General features: G+C 33.2%; 1 protein-coding gene across 1 annotated transcript; it reads left to right on the top strand.

Annotated features, from left to right (window-relative positions):
• The first annotated feature begins 1,184 nt into the window (after positions 1 to 1,184).
• LOC133190117 (WD repeat-containing protein 76-like) lies at positions 1,185 to 18,079 on the top strand. The gene is made up of 14 exons (XM_061325596.1): positions 1,185 to 1,285; positions 5,901 to 6,032; positions 7,047 to 7,139; positions 7,827 to 7,885; positions 8,370 to 8,487; positions 8,665 to 8,810; positions 9,184 to 9,337; positions 9,500 to 9,664; positions 9,821 to 9,942; positions 10,210 to 10,311; positions 10,597 to 10,752; positions 11,225 to 11,275; positions 12,277 to 12,379; positions 16,654 to 18,079. The coding sequence occupies exons 1-14, from the start codon at positions 1,208 to 1,210 to the stop codon at positions 16,801 to 16,803; spliced, it is 1,629 nt and encodes a 542-aa protein (XP_061181580.1). The 5' UTR covers positions 1,185 to 1,207; the 3' UTR covers positions 16,804 to 18,079.
• Positions 18,080 to 21,691: the final 3,612 nt, after the last annotated feature.

Raw genomic sequence — 21,691 nt, 5'->3', positions numbered from 1 at the left:
CATGGCCGCAAAAAAGCAATTTCGGGGGGAGGGGCAATTTCAGTCGGGAGAGGGCACAGCCAAACAAAAATGCCATAAAGTAGAGCTCTACATTTTATGCTTTCTATCATATATAGTATTTGTTGGCAAAATTATTAGGTGGAGTGGGTGAATTTGGGGTGTATGTATATTTTTATGCAAACTTTTAGGATTAACTTTCAAAAAAATGGAGGGAAGACCCACTCTTGTTAAAGTAAGAGAAAATTGTCCCTTTGTCCTCTTTAGTGTGTTTATGGTATTCCATAGGCAAATAATTTCAGTTTTTTTTTTTTTTTTTTTTTTTTTTTTTTTTTTTTTTTTTGTTGTTTTTTTTGGTGAGATTTTTGTAAATTGTAGAGATTTTACATAAAATATACTTTAATGTTAGATGAAATATCAAAGAAAATTTTGATAAAATTGATAATTTATTTTTCACTTCATATCTGTCGCACTATAGGCGCTTCGCCCGCCTTGTTCACCCATCTTCTTTAATAATTTACACATATCAAATTCTCAAGAACCACCGGGCGAATTTTAACATGTTTGCACAAAGTAGCAAAGCTCCTTTCCTAAGTCAATTTTCTTATATATGACTCTCCTTACAAATTTACAAAGGAGTCATCATATTTTCGGGGGGAGGGGGATATAATGTTCCAGTCTAATTTTTTGGTTATTTCAAAGAAATCAAATAATCCTGAAAATCTTTGGGGTGGGTGTTCCTGACACCCCCCCCCCCATGCATAAATATACCCATGCAATTTCTTTCAGATTCATTTTCTGCTGTTATAATTGCTTGAATCTTATATATAGCAATAAAGAGAAGAAAACGTTATCAGCTAAGTCATTATGATGTGTCCTAAGGTCAGATATACATGTAATGGATAATTAATGCATCCCCCCCCCCTTCAGATTATATCTCCCCTTTCCCCACATTTCTCCTGTTTATATGACCTCTTATCTTCCAAAATATCCCTATTATAAATCAATCAAAGCAATGACGGATTTAATTGAGCAAAATTGAGATATATTTAAATTATATGTGTTTATTCATATTTCGGATAGCTATGAACGGATACGGTTTTAATTTTAGTGTCTGGAACTCTTTTATATTTGAAGATTAAAACGACTTCTTCGCGGGAATGTTGTGTAACATAAAAATTTCTCTTACGTTTGTTTGAGTAGACACAATATGCTGGCAACTAGAAGAAGCAAAAGGAACCGTGTGCCGTCAGATAGTGACGACCTACACCATCAAAAGAGAATCAAGGTAATAGTTTAACGTAAAACTCTGCAGAAACAGTGAATAAGCAGCTCATAAAATGATAGCTTCAATAAAAGACTAAAAGGATTACAGTTACGTAAAATTTCCCTAGTTTGTGTTACTAAGATTCCAGTTTAAAGCTTTAATGAAGATGGTCTAGACCTTATCATGCTTATATCTTTGTTGTTAATATTTAAGATTTCCTGTTTCGTTAGATACTTATTGGGCGACTGGTCCAGCACAGAGCACAATCTCTTTATTAATATTTAACAGTTTAACCCTTATTTAGCTATATACTGGTATCTCATAATATGGCGGTACTTATTTCTTTTGCATAAGAAATTTCAAATCCTCAGTGCACCAAAAGCACTAACCCAATTCCCGAACACTAGTAAAAAATTTGGTCCGGCTAGTAGAACGCAGATCAGCACAAGGCCTGATCAGACTAGTAGAATTTTCAGCTGTGTTAATCCATTTTCATCTCTGTATTATAAATAATTGTCAAAAAAATTCTGAAAAGATTTATCTTCTTGATTGAAAATTTTTGACTTTCTCAATGATATATTGTTATCTCTCTGTCCATGCTTTGTTTGGTTATTTTATAATTTGGTTATTTATAATTTGTCATTTCTGGTCACCATGTTTAAATGAATAATGAAAGAAAAAGTAGAGACCGAGACTATCACTGAAATCATGAAATGCTTTGAATTCAAACGCACCTGAGAGTTTCCAACAGTGGAAAGATTGGTGGGCAGCGGGCCATGCCTTGGTTAATTACGAATATATTGAGATAAAATGTTTATTATATAGTGCATCAGACTGCATTATTGTGTAAAAGAAATCAGTTTAAATTTGATTATACTGACAAAAAAATTAGAGGTGAAATCCTCCTTCATGATACGATACATATCATATAATTTTGTCTCAGTAGGGTTATGTTTGATACAATACATTTTGATAGAAGGAAACAAATTCAATGCTGTTTATGTATGTTTTGTTTCACTAAATCCACTCCAGTCACTTAATTTACGTGCAAATTGACTAGAAGAATTTGATTAGAATGAATTGACTGTTGAAGATTATTTTAACTATCAGTCCACAAAAATTACTTTTTTAAAAATTTAATTAACCCGAGTAGCTTGTTTTTACCTATGCCAAACCTGAATGAATAACGATCCCGACTGAAAAATGAATCTAAACGGAAATGAAGATTTTGCACCGTGTATCAAACAGAGAAAAATACCACGGTGAACTGTTTCACCCCCCAAAAATGACAAAATCGGGTGAATAGAAATTTAATTTTTGAAATTAAATCATGACTCTTCTTAATTAAATCTAAAGGAATGAAACAAAACTGTCATTTCATTTTTCACACTTTTAAGGAGGCTAGTAAAAAGTTATTTCGGCTAGTAAAATTTTGCCATTGCTAGCCCGATAAGGTTATAGTGCTGAAAAAAGTTTTTGGTGCACACTGAATGCTATTCATAAACCTAACAATGAGCTAACTTTTTAGTGGCAAATTATTTTCCAAGCTTGCTTCATTTAATTTGTTGTCTAATTTTTAAATAGGAAGTCTTATCTGTTGCTTTATATAGCCCCAAAACTTATAGAACTTTGAGTGCAAATCTCTGAAGGAGACAGGTTTTTGTGTGCTATTTTTTAGCTCACCTGAGCCGAAGGCTCAAGTGAGCTTTTCTGATCAAAATTTGTCCGTTGTCTGTCGTCGTAAATTTTTCACATTTTCATCTTCTTCTCCAGAACTACTGGGCCAAATTCAATCAAACTTGGCACAAAGTACGGTACACTTGGGTGAAGGGGTTTCAAGTTTGTTCAAATGAAGGGCCACACCCTCTTCAAAGGGGAGATAATTACGAAATAGCAAAAAATTAATGGCATTATTGAAAAATCTTCTTCTCAAGAACCAGTGGGCCAGGAAAGATGAAACTCATGTGGAATTATTGTCAGTTAGTGTAGATTCAAGTTTGTTCAAATCATGACCCCCGGGGATAGGTTGGGGCCACAATGGACGATCAAAGTTTTACATAGGAATATATAGGAAAAATCTTCAAAAATCTTCTTCTCAAGAACAGCAAAGCTATGATTGGTCATATTTATGTGGAAGCATCCTCAGGTGGTGTAGATTCAAGTTTGTTCAAATCATGACCCCCCCCCCCTCCCCCACTCCCTTTTTAGGGGTAGGTTGGGACCACTTATGCATTTAAGCTTTTCAATACTAAACTAATTTTTTCCTTTTTTCCTAGCCACAGTGCTCAGGTGAGCGATGTGGCCCTTGGGCCTCTTGTTACATGTGTGGCGTGGGCAGATTCAGTGGCCGGTAACCAGAGAGCTCGGTAGAGCACCTGACTAGTGATTCAGGGGTCTGGGGATCGAATCCCAATCTGGTCCAATCACATTTTTCTCCTCACTGGGTATGTTTGGTGCCGTGACCTTGCCCTGGGAGTGTCAGGTGAAAGACCTGCCAGGGGAGAGCTTGGGTTGTCTTTGGGGGTGGTGGGGGAGGGGGGGGGGGGGGTCAGACGACATGTTCTTCAATAATATAACTTTTTCCAAGAATTTGAAGAATTTGAAACATTGAAGTATTGCTACTTTTACAAGTTTCCTCACAGAAAATTAGGTACCTTTCAAGACATTTGTGAAAGATACCAGAGGATGATATTTAGTAATTTACTAAATAACCCTATTGGAAATCACTAGCATTGCAAATATAACACGTTTTGGTGCCTTTATCTTCGTAGACATTTTGAAAACAGTTTAAAAATCACAAGACAATGATAATTGTGATTAATTTGTTCTATATTACGAAGATAGACAAAACTGATATTCAACAAATGTGTCGTCAGACCTTAAGGAGGAAGAAATGTGGCTGTCAGGCAGATTCGATTGCCAGTGATCAGAGAGCAAAGTTGGTAGAGCCCCTGACTAGTGATTCAGAGGGCCCTGGTTCAAATCCATGTCTGGTCCATCACATCTCTCTCCTCACCAGTTACACATGAATTGTTTTCAGAACAGTTCAAAGTTGAAAACTATCACTGCACCAAAGTGCAACTTTTTGTACATGCTGAAAAAAATAACACATTAAAGAAAAAACTATAACATGCCTAAGTAATTCAAGCTATTTTGAATAGCTATAGCTATACAGTTAATTTAAGCTATATAGCTTAATCAAGAGATTGTGCCAGACCTTTTAAATCAGGGTTGTCCTTAAGAATTGAAACAGAATGGGGCATTTAAAAAGTAGAAGGGGATATCTGGTTCCTTCCCTAATGGGGAGTTTAGGAGGAATACCAAAATAATCAGGGAGTTACATCATTATAGGCAGGGAAATTTCTTATGGACAACCCTATATATGCTAAGGGTTGCAGTGAATGGTTACATTGTGTCTTGATGGAACACTAGTCTGAAAAATTCTAAATGTTGTAGATTCAGAATTGTATATCATTTAAAAAAAGGAAAATGATTTGATTTAGAAAAATAATAATTGCTCATTGATAATTATAATGATAGCAAAAAAAGGGGGAGGGGGTAAGTTAATACTAGGGATCAGATGTTAATAAAATCATCTAACCAATCTGTTTCTAACTTTCTATGCAGTTTTATTCATATAAGATTCACTTATTTGAAAAGATCTGTCAATGAAATCTCTTGATGCTTTAAAATTGATACCTTTTCACTTTGATTATGATCTAATACAATTTAAGGTATTGAGTAGGTAAAGATCTAGGGTCAGTTTGGTGACCATAGGATTAGAAGAATCTGTGTCTCGGGGAAAGTCTTCACCATAGTTAGAATTTGTCCCATATTGAAAGTTGCAATGTAGCGAAATGAAGCAGATCCTCTTCGGAATGATTTTGAAGAATGCAGAAGTGTATGTTACACTGAAAAATTAATAACAACCAAATAAATCATTACCAACCTTTGTGAGCTTGTTTCAATATGCTTTGTACCCCCCAAAAATAATCTATATAAAGACAAAAAACACATTTTCTCAACAATTTTATTTTTCTCACTTAAATTAATTATACTATGTGTTGAAATTCAGGGGCTCGTTTTACAAAAGAACTTACGACTAAGACCAAAATTTATTTATGCTGATAACTTTCTAATTTACATTAAATTGAAAAAGATTTTTATCTTTTTAAAAGTTGTGTGGAAAGATATTTTTACCCCAGTAATTTTAAACAGAATCATTAATTTTGTAAAAATTTTCAATTTGCTTAAGGTTTTGGTCTTTAGTCGTAAGTTCTTTTGTAAAACAGGCCCCTGAACTCTCTGAATTGCTTGTAGTATATACATAGATTTAAATTATCTATCCCTGTTTATTTTGCTACATCACCTATACACAAAACAAATTCTATCATTTAGCGGTCGGTAGGACAATATCATTTTAATGTTAGAATGTGCTATCTAGGTGATCAAAAACATAGTATTTGTTACACCTTGATACAGCACAATTCTGTTCTTGAAGCTTAAATGTTATCTCCAGTCAATGATTTTATGCCTTTGGTTGGTATTCATTTATTGTATGAAGCATGTCTATAACATGTGTAAACTGATTTTCAGTCATATATAGTAAATAAATATAAATTTTTCACATTTGCAGAATGGACTGACATCCATTAAGATGGAACAAAAGCAGCCACTGTCATCAGTACCACAAAATATACCTAGTATCCCAATTATTACTAAGCAGGAAATTTCGAAGGTCAAAGAGGAGGATATCTCCAGCAGTGAGGTAAGGACTCGGTATTATAAAGGAGAGAAGAGTAGAAAGAGGTGTGAACTTAGCAATTTAGTGTTAAAATCAGTGTAGTGTAGTTGATCAAGTTAATTCTAGTTACTATAGAATCCTCCAGGATAACGAATCTGTGGAGTAATTGACAGCAGAAATTTTACCAAATGCTGTAGATTCCTAAATATACATGAGGAATTTATTATGGCATAATTTCGCTAGAAGCAACACCAAAAAATTTTTTTACTTTTATTTTTTTTTATTGCTGAAAAACATATGTTAAGATTCTTCATTAAAAGATCCACATACAAATTCACATTCTCGCAATTTGACATCAGTGAGTGAATTCGCAATATTAAGACTTGTATAAAATACGGAATTTATCGTAAGGACAAATTGAACCAGAAATGAGCAGTTCAAGATCTAGTGATATAAAAAGAACAACTTTGGCCATCTGTAGAATTAGTCATCTTGTCATAGTGTCTTAGGCCAAAAAAAATAATAGTCTTGTTTCCTGCTACCAGCCTGAAAAAAATAGGGTAGGTAGGTAGGAAAATTATTTTATTTTTTATTTTTATTTTATTTTTTCCGACAGCGTTTTTTGGATATGAACAAATACAAGATAAAATTAAACATGTCAAAGGTAAATATTGTCTTTTAAAATTAAATTTCATGTCTTTTTATGCAAAACTCGAGTGGTATTTTATGAAAGTCCATATTTAAAACAAGAATTTCATGAAATGCTTGTTTTGTTTTAACACGAAAACCGATTACGGTGACAGAATGATGAAATTCCGGAAATTCCCAATCTTTTTTCTTCCAAAACTTAAAAAAAACTTTAGGGTCGGGTGCAAAAAAATAGGGTAGGTCGGGTAGCAGGAAACAAGACTATTATTTTTTTTGGCCTTAGAATTATATGCAGATTGAACTACTTTTTATCATGGCATCGAGCAGAGCTTGAGACATTGGGAATCCGAAGTGGTAATTTCAAAGTTTTTTTTGTTATGCTTGATTTAGGATGATGATGAGGAGGAATGGGATTTAGAGAAAAGAAGACAGAGAAACATTCAGGACAATGCAGAAATCTTCTCACGATTAGGATTTCAGGAGGTAATGCAGAGAGAAACTTGAAAATTTAAATTTGCTTAGGCTATTTTACCTTCTTTCAAAAATATTATTCTAGATCAATAAGTCAGGATTTAAGAAGTAAGCACAAGACAGCTGATATTCACAGACTGTTGATGACAAACTATAACAAGTCGTCCCCCCCCCCCCCCCCCCCCCCGAAAAAAAAAAGCAAGACTTGTGGTATACTTGCAAAATACTTAGTTGATGATATAAGATGCATAACACATATTAATAGGACTAATAGATTCAGGGGCTGACAAATCCCATTGCCCGACGCCCGGGGCTAGTGAATTTTAGGAGAGGGCAAGTGAAATTTTATCAACCACTTGCCCGTGGGCAAGTGACTTTTAAAAAATAAAATATTTAAGTCATAGATTTAATTTTGGGCACAGAGGATTGCATGTTCTACTCAGTATTTTTCTTGCTATTTTTTGAAATATATATATAAATACAGTATATTAGTTTATGATTGGGCAAGCAAAAATTCAGGTAGGGCAAGTGAATTTTCACCATACACTTGCCCTTAGACAAGTGCGTTGAAAATCTATTTGTCAGCCCTTGAGATTATGTCTGATTAATTAATACATTGTATATTAGAACCTCTATATATTATATTTAAACATGTATTTCACTAGCATAATGTTTAATAATAGAACATTTCTATTTTAGGCAAAAGTGGAGTTGAAGATGTCCTCTAAAAAATACAAGCCAAAACCTGCTACAAAGAGGTGTGTATATACATATATATATATATATATATATATATATATATATATATATATATATATATATATATATATATATATATATATATATATATAATGACTTTGTTGTAACCTTAATCTTATATAATAACCTGAATCTTGTACTTCGAGAAATATACAATTCATTGTCAGTTATTGAAATATTTTAGAAAATGCTATCCTGTACTCTATATGTTAATTTGGTAAACAATTTTTTGTTTCTGGTACCAGTTTTGTTGGTTTAGACGAGTTTCACATTTAGAGAAGTTCCACTGTATACATTTCTGTATTGAGTTACCCATCATCACCTCACAAATTCTAAAGAACAAAAGAAAAATTGAAATTTAAAGGATAATATAGTTTTGTACCTTGTATGTAAAAGATGTCAGTAATCTGTAAGTTAGATGTTCAGGCTAAATATTAACCTGTAAGAATTCAAAAATAAAACAAGCACTATAACACTGTTCAGGATGAAGGTTCCTAAACCAGTATTACCCAGTAGGAGGAGCCAGAGGTTACAGCGAATTGACCCTGATGGTCAACCTCTTCCAGAACTTCCTGTTGTCGAAACTCCAGTGTTTGAACATGTATGAACAATTTTATGATTGTGTTAATATTAAAAGAGAAACTTTAAGAAATTTAATGATAGAGTTAAGGTTTTGTTTTCATAAAACTTTTTTTTTTTGAAAATATGTTGAATTTAATATACTTGAAATATAAATTTTACACTCATCTGTTTATTATGCTTCATGTATTTTTGTTAGGCCAGAAAACCCTCCGGCCCTTTGTCTATGGTGGATGCCTTGTTTACAGGTAACCCAGTGGAGGATCATCACCTGCTTCTGTCTCGTCTTGATGACATGAAGGTGAAGGTCAGCTTTAAAAAAGAGGATAACTCCTCCTTAACAAGGTTTGTTTGTTACAATTTTACATATCAGAATGGATTTCTGAGACATAAAAATAAAAGAATTTAATTTTAAATTATAAAACATTTGCCAGGTGTAAATTTATGCATATTATTTTGATTATTTGTTTCCTTGACCATTTTGTAAATTATTGTAAATATCAAAGATATGTTAAAAATAAATTGTCATGCACAAATTGGTAAAACGTAGAAACACACTCATATCTTTAAATGTTTTGAATGCAATCACTGCACCTCAGAGTTGTGTACAAACATTTGTACTGGATAATAGCTGCTGTAAATAAGATCTCTTTGTGAATCCCTTACAGAAAACATCCCTCTGAAAGCAACAAAGTTAGTATCACATTTATCCTTACAGTTTTGTCAAAGATTTAAACAAACTGAGGTTGCATGGAGACAGAGTTTCCAAAGTTGTGCCAGACAGAATCTTCTCCCTTGCCATACATCCTGTAGAAAATCGCACACTAGTGATGGCAGGGGACAAATGGGGAAAGCTGGGATTTTGGGATGTGGTAGGCAATCCAGTATGAACTACAGTCATTATAGAAATATTGCTAAGGAATTGAAAACTCTCTTTTGCTGTGTTGGAATAAGATGATACTTTTCCAATTTTCATCCACTGTTTTCATAAATGACATTTGAATTTTGTTGACAAACGTTTATATCTGAATTAGGTGCGAGATAAATCGGACGAAACAGATGGTATAGTTGTGTACCACCCTCATTCACGACCAATCAACGATCTTCGAGTCTCTCCTTACAATCATCAACAAATCATCTCAGCCAGCTATGATGGAACTTCTCGATGCTGCGATCTACAGAAGGCTGTGTTTGATGAGGTAGGGCTTAAATTGAGTTGTATTTATTTTAAAAATGCAGAATGAAGAAAAAAAAATTTTTTCATAGAAGTTGTCTTTTTAAACAATATTGTTTTTTTTTTGTAGAATCATAAATTTTATGTGATCTTTACCAAATTTCTGATTCTTTATTTACAGGTTTATGTCACAGATGAAGATGATGATAATCTGTTGAAGAATTTTGACTTTGTTTCTGCAGACACTCTCGTTTATTCCCAGCAGGATGGCACAGTTGCTTTTGTGGACAGAAGAACCCCTGGGTAAGACTTGTTTGTCATAGATATTCCTGTATAAGAAAAAAAGATTATGCAGATACATGTATTTAAGAAACTTTATACTGTATAAAGTTTAATCTGTATATGTGTAATTGTTTCCAATTGAATCCATAAAAAAAAACATTCACTGTCCTATTTAAATGTCCATCATTGATGAAATGTGAAGCTTACTTTGTACAAAACAATCATGATTACATATGAATACAGACAGAAAAGATTTGTTCGTTTTAAAGAGTGTATTTTATGCTACAGGACAAATGCAGAGAATGTATACTCCCTTCATCCCAAGTCGTTACGTACTGTCTCTGTTCATCCACTGAAGAGCCATGTCATCCTCACAGGCAGCACTGATTGGTCAGTTGATGGCAGTTTTAATCACTCTGTTTTTAAGTGTCAGATCAACCAAGAACTTCTGTCTGTTACATTCTATCCAGTACTATATCTATGGATTAAAAAATCAAAAACTTAACATCTGTCTTTCATTGATTCACAGTTTTTAATAACAACCAAAAATTTGGTGTTGCATAAAACTATAATCTTGCATTATGCTTGAGAGTCGAATTGCGTGGTACAAGTAACTGTTACTATGGAGAGCTTTTTGGAAAACATCAGGAGTTAATATTCTTTATAACATCACAGTACAGCAAAGGTTTGGGACATGAGGAATCTGAAGACGGGGGGTAAGTCCAATAAATGGCTGGATGAGATTGGTCACAGTAAGAATGTTTACAGTGCTTACTTCTCACCGATCAGCGGAAAGTATATCCTGACCACATCACTTGACGGTACTCTCAAGTAAGTGAACACGCTCAGAAGTCAAAATCTGTGACTAAGTTTAAGGTTTTGAAAATTCTGAACGTGACTTAATATTCATTTGATAAATTATAATATCTCTAGAAACAAAAGTTAAGCTTATCATTAAAGTATCTGTGTATACAAATATTTGATGATTATTAGTGGTCTCTTTACTAACTACAGCTTGAGTATCTGGTATTTCAGTGTATATAACTGTACTGGAATAATAAAACTAGTATGAATGCGAGTGTGATAGTAAAGTGTAACAAATTTTTATGTTTATAAAAATGTATAACAAAACAACTTTTGTTAATGGAAATTGTAAATTATCCAGAGGTGGTCAAGAATCCTGTACAATTTCAGATAGGCAGTCTCTCCTAGAAATGTTATGAAATATGTAGGCAAGTGCTTGCCTGATCTTTAATCTTCATTTGAAATTTTTTCTTTAACATCATTGAACATAAATTTTCAGTGTGGTGGAATGTACAGAATCTGGAAAACTGGGAAAGAGAAAAGTTATCAGGTATTTGAATTATTATGAATAGCTCTGCTGGCCAGAGCATAGAAAAACATACATGATAAAGTGTCTGTCATCCCTCCAACTGTTTGTCTTCCTATCTGTAAACATTTTTTATTAAAATGCTACTCCTCTATTGGTTTTGGTTCAATTTCAATAAAACTTGCCACACAAAGAAACATAACCAAGGATCATTATTCTATTTATTGCTGTTGCCATAGTTTCAAGTCCAAGTTCTACTTTTCCTTTGTTAAAAGTACAAACCAGTAAAGCAACAGTCTCATAAGAGACTTAAAGTTTTTGTTATAAATAGTAAAATCTGCTGAATAGTATTTTTGATAGACACCTAGAGGAAGGATGCCAAAATGTATGTGCTGATTTTTTGTGACTGATTTAAACGTCGTAAAACTTACAAGTTAAGGTGATATGTTAAGATTCATGTCACAAGAAATAGACTTGTAGCTATTCCAGTATAGATCAACTTTGATTGGAAAGCTGCTTTTTTGCAGAAAGTAAATTGTTCTAAGGTATCTTTGGTTTACTCTTAAACTAGATATGTAAAGGCATTTATTCTGTAATTATATGAACAGCTTAAGGTATTTCAAACTTAATTCAATATCTTTAAAATAACAAAATAAAAAAAAACAACACTTTTTTTTTAAATTCTGATTTTTGTATGAATGTTGCTTGATTGTTAGAAATAAAATAAGAAATGCTTCTGTAGTCAGTGTTCCCTCAGCAATAGGAAAGATCACTCTTCATTTACTCCTATTATCAAAAGAATCTGAAATGATGCAAAAAAATTCAGACCATTGGCTATTAAAAATTTAACAAGCCAGTAAAAGGATAGCATACATGTAACCTGCTTTCTCTTTATTGCCATTGCAGTTGTGAATTCTTAAATGTTATGAGTAGTTAGTCATTACTATAAGAATTCTGTGTATTTGTATTGATTTATGTGTGTAGATAAACTTCAAAGTGTAATATTTCTTTGATTATGATTTTAGACACAATAACCATGTGGGTAGATGGCTGACTCCATTTCGAGCATCATGGCATCCCTCACGTGAGGATGTGTTTGTGGTGGGAAGTATGGAAAGACCTAGACAGGTAAATAGACACAGTACCACTAGACATATACTTACTAGGGTAGATACAGTACCACTAGACATGTACTAACTAAAGTAGACACAGACCACTAGACATGTACTAACTAAAGTAGACATTGTCACTAGACATGTACTGACTAAATTAGACACAGTGTCACTAGACATGTCCCAACTAAAGTAGACACAGTGCCAATAGACATATACTAACTAAAGTAGACACTACCACTAGACATGTTTTAACTAAAGTAGACACAGTACTATTAGACCTGTACTAACTAAGTAGGCACAGTACCAATAGACATGTACTAACTAAAGTAGACACAGTACCACTAGTCCTGTACTAACTAAAGTAGACACAGTACCACTAGACATGTACTAACTAAAGAAGACACAGTGCCACTAGACATGTACTAACTAAAGTAGACACAGTGTCACTAGACATGTACTTACTAAGGAAGACACAGTGCCACTAGACATGTACTAACTAAAGTAGACACAGTGTCACTAGACATGTACAGACCCTGAAACGTGCTACTACCCCAAAAAAGCGTGTGACTTTCGTGCGCTTTTCGTTTCGTGCAAACCGTGTAGCGTTTCGTGTAAACCGTGCAGCGTTTCGTGCAAACCGTGTAGCGTTTCGTGTAAACCGTGCAGCGTTTCGTGTAAGCTCCAAAGCGTTTCGTGCAAACCGTGTAGCGAGCATGCAAGAAGCGTGTGAGAAACGTGCGACTTTCGTGTAAGAACCGTGTGAGAAACGTGCGACTTTCGTGCAAGAATCGTGTGAGAAACGTGTAGGATTCATTCGGAAGTCATTTTATTTTAAATATGGCTATCGATGGGTCAACATGTCATTCTGTGCTGTTTGTAATTAATATTATTTCGGATATATCATACTGGTGGTATTTTAAATTAGAAAAAAAATTACGGAAACAACAAAATAAAATCACTCGGTAATGTATTACATATTCGTTTGATTTTCTTTCTTTTTTATTTCAATAAAGATGGACAGAAAATATGTTCAAAGTAATTAATTATATGCACATCAATTTTAAGGTATTTGATTCAATACGTTTTTTTAAAGGGAGCAATACTGAACATTTTGTTAAAAGAAAATCCATCAGGAATCCGGTCTTGTCCTTTTCATTCATTTATTTGAATCTCTTCACCATTTTACAATTATGATATATAGAGATTACAAGAACACATGAGTGATTAATACAAAATAATAGATAGATAAGGCAGGCGTGAAAAATACAAAAATTAGTACGTTGATATAAATGTGAAGTATGGGAATTCCAGACGGGGAAGCAAAATTATTTTTTTTTCTTTATAAACGAACATAAGAATGAAAGATTGTGAAACAAATAATTTTGAAACAATTAGCCATTCATAGTCTTCTTATGCATAAATTGGTAGGTTAATAACTGTCATATAAATGAAGTATAATTCACATGCATCGGCAAATAGAGGGTTAAATATTTCCGGGGGGGGGGGGGGGGGTCAAACAAAAACACAAACTTTGAGTTTTTGTTGTTAACAAATTTTTATAGATAGTTTTATTTTTAAAGAAAATTATTGCTTTCTTCGGGGTGCGCCCGATGCACCCCTTAAAAATACATTGGAATCTTCTTTACACTTCCAACAATCTTCTTACTACTGTGATCAAGGTCATTTATAACAACGATCATGGGCTTCGCGTGCCGGGAACTGAAAATTTGTTCTGCTGCATGTATTATCTCTTGTCGATCATGGCTAAGATGACACCCGACAATAACATTAACGACTGATTTTTAATTCGTGAAATCAAATGGTTTTATTAGTATTTAATGGGTACAAATAAACACGTGGATTTTATTTCTTAAATATCCAATTTTCTGTAAACAGTGAATTAATATGCCAGTGTATTCGTGAATTAAAAAATATAAAGAAATAAACCCTGAATAATTATATTTTAGTCGTATTATTAACCACGCAGTTCTAGAGCATATTTTTTTGTTTTTTTGGTTTTAAGACATTGTACATGTATACATGTATATTGGATGTATGGTTAAGAACCGCGACTATTGATTACAATCATTACATCTTTTTGTCTATAGCTAGATGGGTTTGAAATCAAGGATTTCACAAGGGTGTTTTTTTTTTGTTTTTATTTGCTAAACACAATGCCTCAAAAGAGAACTAAAGAATTACAATACCTATCCTCCGGCTTCTCTACCATATTAAATTTTAATGATAAATCAAAGTTTAATTCTGTAATAAAATGATATATTTACCATTCTGAATAAAGTGCATTTAATGAATTACACGTATCTGGTCCCGCTGGAGATATGGCTATCCTTTTTTTTTTAGAACGGGCATTTGTTTCTATAATAATTTTTTCCCAGTAGTATACTTATTGAAACAAGTGCCCGTTATATTTAGGCATGTACAGAAGTAAGATCTCGGTAATCTACCTCTCCCCCCCCCTCCTTGCACAATGTTCGTGTTTGATGCAGTATACATATTACCTTTGCAAATTATCAACAGAACCTAATTTAATCAAATGAAATTATTTATTTACTAAATCGAACAATGAATAAATCAATCAATAATTTTAAAATAAAGAAATGAAAAGAAAATCAATCCGTTTACAGAAATCAAGAAATTTAATCAATATTTTTTTTTTTTTCAAATCAATAACTGAGTTTATTTGTCAGTAATAAAACGACTTTTTAATATCAAAATATAATTGTAAGAACATTGAATGCTGTAAATGAATTACAAATATAATTATTTTTTTCTGTGCGTAATTTAGAGTCTAGTGAAAAAGGTTTGTACATAGACGATAATAGGCATTTCATCGGGCTGGTCACATACTCAGTGACAATTATTAAGTAATTACAACTGAATATTGAGTATTTTATCTGTTAATGTAGTACTGGTGTAGCGAGTTTTAATATTAATTTAATCTGAATGATTGCAATTCTTAACTAATCTTTGATTTATCCGTAATAATTTAAATAAAGTCCGAGAGATTCCGAATAGAAAATCCAGATCGAGGTGAAAGCGTGCGAGAATCGTGTACAAAGCGTGTGAGAAACGTGTACAAAGCGTTTCGTGCAGGCTTTCGTGTGAACCGTGCAGCCTTTCGTGCAAAGCGTTTCGTGTAAACCGTGTAGCGTTTCGTGCAAACCGTGTAGCGTTTCGTGTAAACCGTGCAGCATTTCGTGCAAACCGTGTAGCGAGCGTGTACCGTTCGTGCAGCGTGCGTGTGGGGTAGTAGCACGTTTCAGGGTCTGTACTAACTAAGGAAGACACAGTACCACTAGACATGTACTAACTAAAGTAAACACAGTGTCACTAGACATGTACTAACTAAATTAAACATAGACTTTGTCAGTATCATTAAACAAAATGACAAACAAAATGGCTTTTCCCATTAAGATAGGTAAGCCTGATTAAATACCACTATACAGGTAGGGACTGCAGACTATATTTAACATGACATGAGAATAATATTAATAATACCATTGACTTTATACCACTAGACAGGTGAACACTGACTACATATCATCGACTAGTTACCACTTAACATATGAATACTGACTACATACTATTGATTAGTTACCACTTGACATGTGGACATTGACTACATATCACTAGACAGGTACTCATTGACTTAATACATTGTATATGTATTTGGAAATAGAATTTACTTTCCAAATCTGATTAGACATTTCCTGCTGATCTTATACCACTGACTAAATGATAAACAGTTAATTAATGACAGGCTACCACTATTCATTTGAGTATTGACGTGTATGAAGTTCATGATAATAAAAGTTAGGAAATCCAAACATTATACTAGGTGGTTTATATTTGATATTTATGTGTGACTGACTGGAAATAAGTCTCCAAAATAACATCCAATTATGTATAAAGTAATCGATAGTAATGGAAAAAGTAATTATAATTACATTGAAAATTTTAGCTGTTATTGATTAAATTACGATTACAAGTAATCTAAAATCTCTTCAATTACAGATTACTGTCGATTACTTGAAAAAAAGTAATCATTACAATCGATTACGATTACTTGATAACGACTACCCCATCCCTGGTATGAACAACATATATATATTAACACCAAACTTTTCAATTCATAGTTTTTAAGAGTAACTTGAGAGAACTTTACCCATTAACAATTGATGCCTAAAACTACAAGTGATATACAAATAAATAAAGCTAATGATAGTTATTATGGAAAATGTCACTAAATTTTCATAAATTTTGTAGATACAAGTATACGACAGTGAGGGTAAGATCCTCCGTAACCTAACAGACCCAGATAGTTTGGGATCAGTCTGTTCCCTCAATGCATTCCACCCAACAAGAAATGTGTTAGTGGGAGGGAACTCAAGCGGCAGATTGCATGTGTTCATGTAGAAAGGATCCAGCAACAAATATTGCAGAAAAGTGAATTCATTTTAAAGTAAAAGAGGGTGAAATTAAGCAGTTTGTGGACAGGAAACTTGTCCAGATGATTGAACTGCTGTAGTCTGGGCAAGAAAGCCAAAGGATTTTCTGTAAACTGGATACAGTATTAGATATCTATAAAGAAAGCTTTGTTGTAGATATTCCAAAGAGAACTAAGAAAAAACTAATTCTGTGTAGGACACTGTCAGGCTGAAATGAATGTGACTTGTTTTTCTGTTCCCAAACAGATTTGAAAATTTGTACAACTAGATGTATCCTTTTTTTTTTAAATTCATTTAAAAACATATGATTTTAAAGTTATCTTAAGAACCAAAATGTTTTACTGCTGCAGAACATTTTACTGTTTTACACCAGTACATGTAATATCTATTTTACACATTTATTGGTTTAAGAAAGAAAGGGAACAAAGAATTATATAAAAATAAACAAACAGATTTGTATTTTGTATCCATTTTACTGTGTATAGTGTGTAATTTTGTGTTAACCTTATTGGACTACATTCATATATGATTGTTGATATTCATGTTGTAATTGGTTTAATTTTTTAGCTCACCTGAGCCAAAGGTTTAAGTAAGTTTTTCTAATCGAAGGGTGTCCGGCGTCTGTCAAGTGTTGTCTGTAAACTTTTCACAGTTTTGACTTCTTTTCCAGAACCACTACTCCAATTTCAATCAAACTTGCCAAAACATCTTTGGGCAAATGAAGGGCCACACCCCTTCAAGGGGAGATAATTAAGAGTTAGTGAAAATATAATGGCATCTTTTAAAAATTTTCTTCTCAAGAACCACTGGGCCAGAAAAAAAGAAACTCATTTGAAAGCTTCATTTTATAGTGTAGATTCAAGTTTGTTGAAATCATGACCATCTGGGGTAGGGTTGTGCCACAATGGGTGATCAAAGTCTTACATATGATTACGTAGAAATATTCCTTAAATATTGTCTCAGCCATGATTAGTTATATTGATATGAAAGCATTCTCCGGTAGCACAGATTCAAGTTTGATCAAATAATGACCCCCCAGGGGTAGGATGGGGCCACAACAAGATCAAACTTTTACATGGGAATATACAGTTGAACTTCAGTATCTCGAACACTGATATCTCGAATACCATGGATATATTGAAGTGATTTGGAAGTCCCAACCACTTATTCTTTAATTTTACTCCTGATATCTCAAATTCTCAGATATCTGGAAGTTTTTTCTTGGTCCCATCGAGTTCGAGATAATGGGGTTTGACTATATATATATATATATATATATATATATATATATATATATATATATATAGTCAAACCTTGTTATCTCGATAGGACCTAGTCAAATGCACAGGTGAGCGATGTGACCCATGTGCCTCTTGTGTTTATGATGCATTAGTTGGGAATAGTTGTTTTCAAGTAGTTGTGTCAGGTATTTTACATTACATTGTAACTCTGACAAATAATCATTTCTGGTTTTCCTCTGTGTTCAAAAGTAGAATGTGTTCAAAGCCAGATTGGGTTTATTTTCAAATTGTGTTTATTCTTAACTGTGAGATTATCTTTCAAGATTGCAATTGTTTTGCTTGGTTTGAATGAGCACTGGAATTTTTTTATGTTTTGTGGAACTAAACCAAAAATGTCAACGAGTTAATATATTAATATATATTAATATAAGTCCAATCTGTAGTAATTCCAGTAATAAAACAAAATGCCATGTTTGTTGTTATTTTTTTTGGTTTTGTTTTTGCTCACCTCAACAAAGTCGAGATGAGCTTATGCTATACCCCCGGCGTCGGTGTTAGCGTCGGCTTTCGGTTAAAGTTTTAGGAGCAGGTCCATTTCCAAGTAACTATAAGCCCTGCCTGGACCAAACTTGCATGGATGATGCATCTAGGGATGGACATTACCACACTTGCTTCGGATACTGGATCTGACCTAGATTTTCCAGATGAGTGACCAGGTTAAAAGTTTTTGGAGCAGGTCCATTACAAAGTAACTATAAGCGAGACCAAACTTTCATGGATGATGCATCTAGAGATGTACACTAACCAACCTGCTTCGGATGCTGAATCCGACCTAGATTTTTCTACATGAGTGAATTTTGGCCATATTTTAATATAATTAGCATGGGTGATGGATCTAGGGATGGATACTTCCATACTTTGGATTCTGAATCTGACCTACATTTTCCAGATGAGTGACCAGGGTAATTCTTTTGGAGTAGCTATTTAATATTATGGCCTGTTATGATTAAAGTTGCATGGTGCATCTAAGATTAAAAACTTCCAGACTTGCTTTGGATATTGGAACTGAGCACAATTTTCTTGATTACTGAACAGGGTAAAAGTTTTTTGAGCAGGTATATTTCCAAGTAACTATAAGTCCTACTTAAACCAAACTTGCATGGATATTGATCTTGGGATGTACACAAACTAGAAAAAAAAAATATGATCTGAAATTTGCCTTACTTATAGATAACATTCGTTGAGGGGAGCTTCGTAATCTTTGATTACCTATGTTTTTATTTATTTGTTTGTTTTTGTTGACTTTGATTCAAAGGAAAATCTTTCCACCTAAAATAATGAAGAGTTGTGTCAATACAATGCTGGCTGTGTCGCTAATCTAGAATTTGACTCGTACATTTTGTCAAGATCCTGAATAATCCCATTGAGAGATGCAGACGCCATTTATAATGCTTGTTTTCTTATGTCAACACCAGCAAAGCTCAACTGTGATGGAGTAATGATCAGTGGTTGCAGGAAACATATTACATGTCAGGTTTCCTTGTTCAATTCTGTGTATTGAAGCATAAAAATTCTGAAAATTTTGGCCTCAGACATTGTAGTATAAAATTAAAAACACACTAACATAAACTTGGGAGATTTCAACTTTGCTCAAATTATTTTGAATTTTTGTACAGAAAATACATTTTGTAAAATTTAACAATAAATTTTATATTTGTAAAACTACATGTAAAGCAAAATTGAATAAGAATCCAAGAGACTTCTTATTTGATTTTGTTTACGTAGGGAGATAGGCATTGCAATGCTTTGTTTAATATACTAGCAAATCTCTCAAAAAAAGAAAGCCAACTTTCTTAGTAAGGAGATGACCTACTTTTAACAGAACTGAGAAGCCCTCTAAATGTGTCAGTGTCTAGGACTGTATAACTAGTGTGAAATGGAATGTCACCTGTCATTTTCGTCAGGGGAAGCTTAAGGTGACAAGATACGAGCCCTGAAATAACCAACAAACCCATACTAGTGAAATATGTGAATTGCCATTGGAATAAAAATTGTATCTTCTAGATTAGTGTTTTCAGTTTAGTTGGTTTTGTTCTAAACTTTACATTCCATTAAAATTTTCTGGATTTTTTCAGTTCTATGTAATAGCAGATTGTTTCTTTAGATTCTAAAGCAGATATTTAAATGGTAGATTTTTATGTTGAAGTGGAAACTTATAAATACTTCAATTTTTTGCTTATTCTGTAGACTGATATAAGTTAGGACTTGCAGGTTATGTTTAAGTCTTGTAGGATTCTGATGGAATAATTTGAATGAAATATGACTGTCTACCAAATTGCAAGCTATAAAAATTCTGAGTTTTAGGAATCAATTTAGGCTGAACTTTTAATACATTTGATAAGAATTTAGAACATTGTCCTTATCAAAAGTGATTTGATTCTGTCAGTTTTTTTCCACAGCGTTATGAATTATATGGACATAAATTTAGCATATGTGAAGGGAAAAATTATCTTGCAATTCAGTGATTGGCTTATTATTATTATTACACATTCTAAAAAATTAAATCGAATTGCAAGCCTCTGTTTATGCATAGAAAAAAATGTTGGGGCCAGTACGTGATACATACATTCTATGGATGCATTCTAGGAGTGCTTAATATTTAGTCAAACATACTAAACATGTATATAAATTATTGGCGTAGTTGATGGATTTTGTTATCAGAATCTTTATGATTCATATCATCAAGCCATGACATCTTTCTGAATTTTGGTCAGATAAATCAATTGTAGATAGCTGGCACTACGCAAAGTAAATTCATTTTTAGAGAACACTCTATCAATCACAATACGATCGTGTTAGGAACCGGTCCTGGTTCTTGAGTTTCCTCCCCTGAGAACAGATTAATGCGTTTTCTTTCTCTTTTCTTAATTAGATTTGGTCATCTTTTCGATCATTATATTCAAATATTCTATGCAAATATGCCTCCCACAATCGGAAGTAAATACTGATTTATTTACTGGTATGATCTGACTGGCATTCTTTATTAAAGGAAGTTCTTTTTATTGTTTCTTCATAAGAACAACAGTTTTCTCCTATTTAAGTATTGTGGACCGTTTTAGACTCGCAGATAAAGCTGTACGATAGGAAAGACAGATGAAGACATGACAGGTGTCTGAAAAAGTATTTCTTGAGTTCGTGATAATCGTGGAAGTATGGATTTTCTGTATGTGTACGAAAAACATCGAACAATGGCCTTATAATTATGTGACCCAAATAATAAGTAACGATTCCCCACTTACGAAAACCTTGTAAAAAGACTATTCCTCAAAGATTAAGTACTCCACAGGGAACTGCATATTTATGAGGGTGACGTTTTGACATTGTTCATCAAAGAACTACGAACGCTAACTCTCGATTCCCACCTACATTTTAAACCCATTTAATTCAATATAAAAGGCAATTTGGCTATTAAAACTTATTTGAATGCAGAGAAGAGTTCATTAATAGTTAATTAATAATTTTAAAAACAGTGTCAAAAAGTTAATTGCTCTTATTTACAGGTTTTTTTTATAAGTGGGGGTAGTATATTTTTTCCAATGAAGTAAGGCTTTTTAA

This window comes from Saccostrea echinata, unplaced genomic scaffold, assembly GCF_033153115.1.
Source record: "Saccostrea echinata isolate AGI-Se365-2 ecotype Australia unplaced genomic scaffold, CSIRO_AGI_Sech_v1 ptg000001l, whole genome shotgun sequence".
Lineage (NCBI taxonomy): Eukaryota > Metazoa > Mollusca > Bivalvia > Ostreida > Ostreidae > Saccostrea > Saccostrea echinata.
Note: the sequence above shows the minus strand (reverse complement) of the source record. Positions and strands in the feature narration are given on the sequence as shown.

Excerpts from the sequence above, each read along its gene's own strand:
- LOC133190117 (XM_061325596.1), top strand. The coding sequence starts at position 1,208 with ATGCTGGCAACTAGAAGAAGCAAAAGGAACCGTGTGCCGTCAGATAGT. Across the intron at positions 8,811-9,183 it reads GATAACTCCTCCTTAACAAG|TTTTGTCAAAGATTTAAACA; the intron begins GTTTGTTTGTTA and ends TTATCCTTACAG. Across the intron at positions 9,338-9,499 it reads AGCTGGGATTTTGGGATGTG|GTGCGAGATAAATCGGACGA; the intron begins GTAGGCAATCCA and ends TATCTGAATTAG.